The following is a 2898-nucleotide window of genomic DNA, read 5'->3' on the forward strand; positions in this document are numbered from 1 at the left end:
GAGTTCCATTTACCGCCTTCGTAAGCAANTAACCTTCAAAAAAAAATATGAACCTGGAAGGAAAAAAAAGTGTTCTCCAAACAGTGTTTCAACACCAAACAAAACTTGGGGTACGCCAGAAAGGATGATCTGCCTCCTACTGTGGCAGTGACACAAATTGGCCACTTTGAAAGTGATCGATTTGAAATCTGAGCTTGTTTCTGTAAGACAACAAAACGAGATCGAGCTGCCTTTCGAAATAGAGAGAAAACAGGATCAAGGAGCCTATAGGCTTTGATACCATGTAATCGAATAGAAGTTCATTTCTTATTCCAATAGATAAGCAAGATATAAATACAATATACTAGGTGCTAATTTAGGAAAGAAAATAAAGAGGGATTCCTACAAATCTGCTAGCTAATTATGAAGGATTCCTACAGATCTACTAGCTAAAAATATGCCTATGTATACTAGTAAAATGATGTCTATATACATTTTGTAACAAGTATTAAAGAAACAATGGCATAATAATAATTGGAGTCTGATTACATCTAAGACGTTCCAAACAAATAGATCTTGCTTGGATCAAGTCCTTGTACATTTTTATTCCCAATTTATTGGCATCATAATATACAAATTCTTGCATCCTGGTGCAGGAGAGAAATGAGAGGCTATTCTACAAGCTTCTTATGGAAAACGTGGAAGAGCTTCTCCCGGTAGTTTATACTCCAACAGTAGGTGAAGCATGCCAGAAGTATGGTAGCATCTTCAGACGACCTCAAGGCCTTTTTATCAGCTTGAAAGAAAAGTATGTGTTTGGAATTCAACAGATAATTTTCAAATTAGTGGCCCAAGTTTTTTTTTATTACATTTGGATCTGATTTGTTATAGCCATTTGCAGAGGCAAAATTCTTGAGGTATTAAAGAATTGGCCTGAGAAGAAAATTCAAGTTATTGTTGTAACTGATGGAGAACGAATATTAGGCCTTGGAGACCTAGGTTGCCAGGTATGTTCTATATGGACTTCACACTAATTTTTGGAATCATGTTAGGTGAATTCCAAGGAAAAACAGAAAACTAATCATCTGTTTGTTTAACTGATGTTCCCAGTTTCTCTATGCACCAATATATATTTTAAAGCATATCTATGACATATCTGCCCACATATTTCTCTTAGGTATCTAAAGACATATTAATGACAATCAATTCATCTTGACAGGGAATGGGGATACCAGTAGGGAAACTCTCTTTATACACCGCTCTTGGAGGCATTCGGCCGTCATCTGTAAGTTTCTGTAGGGAAAATGTAACAGTTGTTAGAAATGGACATGATGCCTTTCTTTCACAAATAGTATTGTATCTCATTGATGTTCGGTGAACTCAATCAAATCTTACATCTGCCAAAATGCTAAATAATCATATGGTCTGAGACTGTGTTATCTGACTGTTTTCTGCACATTGTTTTGCATAGAAACCTGCAAATAGCACATGTTACTTTATAGTTGCCCAGCTACTTGGCACTTGAAAAGCATTAGTTAGCATTATCAGTCAGGCAGAGCCTTATCTACTTGCTTTTACCTCCACCTAACCAATGGAGAAAAATCGGTAGATTAATTATCCTTTCTTCCTTTGCAGTGCTTGCCAGTAACCATTGATGTGGGTACAAACAATGAGAAATTGTTAAAAGATGAATTTTACATTGGGCTCAGACAAAGAAGAGCTAGAGGACAGGTTCACCATTTTTATTTCCTACAATGCTAGGTCATAGAGTACATTTCGTAGAAGGTTGTATATGTTTTTAACTTTCTTCTTTTGATGGTTCGTCCACATTCAGGAATATGCTGAACTCTTGGATGAATTTATGTCTGCTGTCAAGCAAACTTACGGAGAGAAAGTGCTCATTCAGGTTGGTTGTCTTCTGATGAAGTTGTACATATGTATATTGAACTTTACTCCGTGTTCTAACTTCATGGCATACATCAATAGTTTGAAGACTTTGCGAATCATAACGCATTTGACCTTCTTGCGAAGTATGGAACTAGCCACCTTGTTTTCAATGATGACATTCAGGTAAGATAAGGACTCAAATATTATAATGCTGTCATAGAAGTGGTGTTTCTATGACTGATACACGCATTCTGTCACTAACATCTTCCTGTTCTGTGTTATCCTCCAGGGGACTGCATCTGTGGTCCTAGCAGGGATCATGGCAGCACTAAACTTAGTGGGGGGAAACTTGGCACAGCATAAATTTTTATTCCTGGGAGCTGGAGAGGTAATGATGTTTTGACATACAGCTTTTGGTTTTGCCCTCATATTAGCTAACAACCTTGCTCGTTTAGCAAAATGAAGTTCGATTTTCATTATGTTTAAGACCAGAGGTGGATTTTTTCAGTGTTGAAACCTCCACAGTTGTACTTGGAATTTCTCAACACCTTCCTCCTTTAAGGCCTTAGCAGTTTAAGAGCTGGATTTGATCATATATTAGTTTCCCTTCCATTGTATATCTCTGTAGATTTCCGTTATGCCCCTTAAATCACTTATTGACAATGCAGGCTGGTACCGGGATAGCAGAACTCATAGCTCTTGAGATGTCAAAGCAGGTTTGGCCTTGAAGGAAACTATTTCTCTTTGTTTTGACTTTTGATTAAAGATCTTGTGTCAAAAGTTTCTACCACCTTTATAAAAACGAAATATGTCAAGTGATTTATGCAATAGTGTTCTTTGTGTAGACTGGAGCCCCTCTAGAAGAGACACGCAAGAGAACCTGGATGGTGGATTCTAAGGTATATGAAATTGTCTGTATTAGATTTTTTTTATTCTTTCAATTGGTCTTCCAGCAGCTCATTGATTACTAAACATCCACACATCATTCTTCCTCTAGGGGTTGATAGTTAGGTCTCGTATGGAGTCACTTCA

At 37.2% G+C, this 2898-nt stretch overlaps 1 protein-coding gene across 1 annotated transcript; it reads left to right on the forward strand.

Annotated features, from left to right (window-relative positions):
- Positions 1-623: 623 nt before the first annotated feature.
- On the forward strand, positions 624-2893 carry LOC125850212 (NADP-dependent malic enzyme-like; the record flags this gene model as incomplete). Its single annotated transcript, XM_049530082.1, has 10 exons — positions 624-787; positions 881-986; positions 1199-1264; positions 1615-1710; positions 1814-1885; positions 1966-2049; positions 2156-2254; positions 2535-2582; positions 2712-2765; positions 2864-2893. Coding segments are annotated over 10 exons (819 nt in total), but the record flags the coding sequence as incomplete, so codon positions are not given.
- Positions 2894-2898: the final 5 nt, after the last annotated feature.

This window comes from Solanum stenotomum, unplaced genomic scaffold, assembly GCF_019186545.1.
Source record: "Solanum stenotomum isolate F172 unplaced genomic scaffold, ASM1918654v1 scaffold15150, whole genome shotgun sequence".
In the NCBI taxonomy this organism is placed as follows: domain Eukaryota; kingdom Viridiplantae; phylum Streptophyta; class Magnoliopsida; order Solanales; family Solanaceae; genus Solanum; species Solanum stenotomum.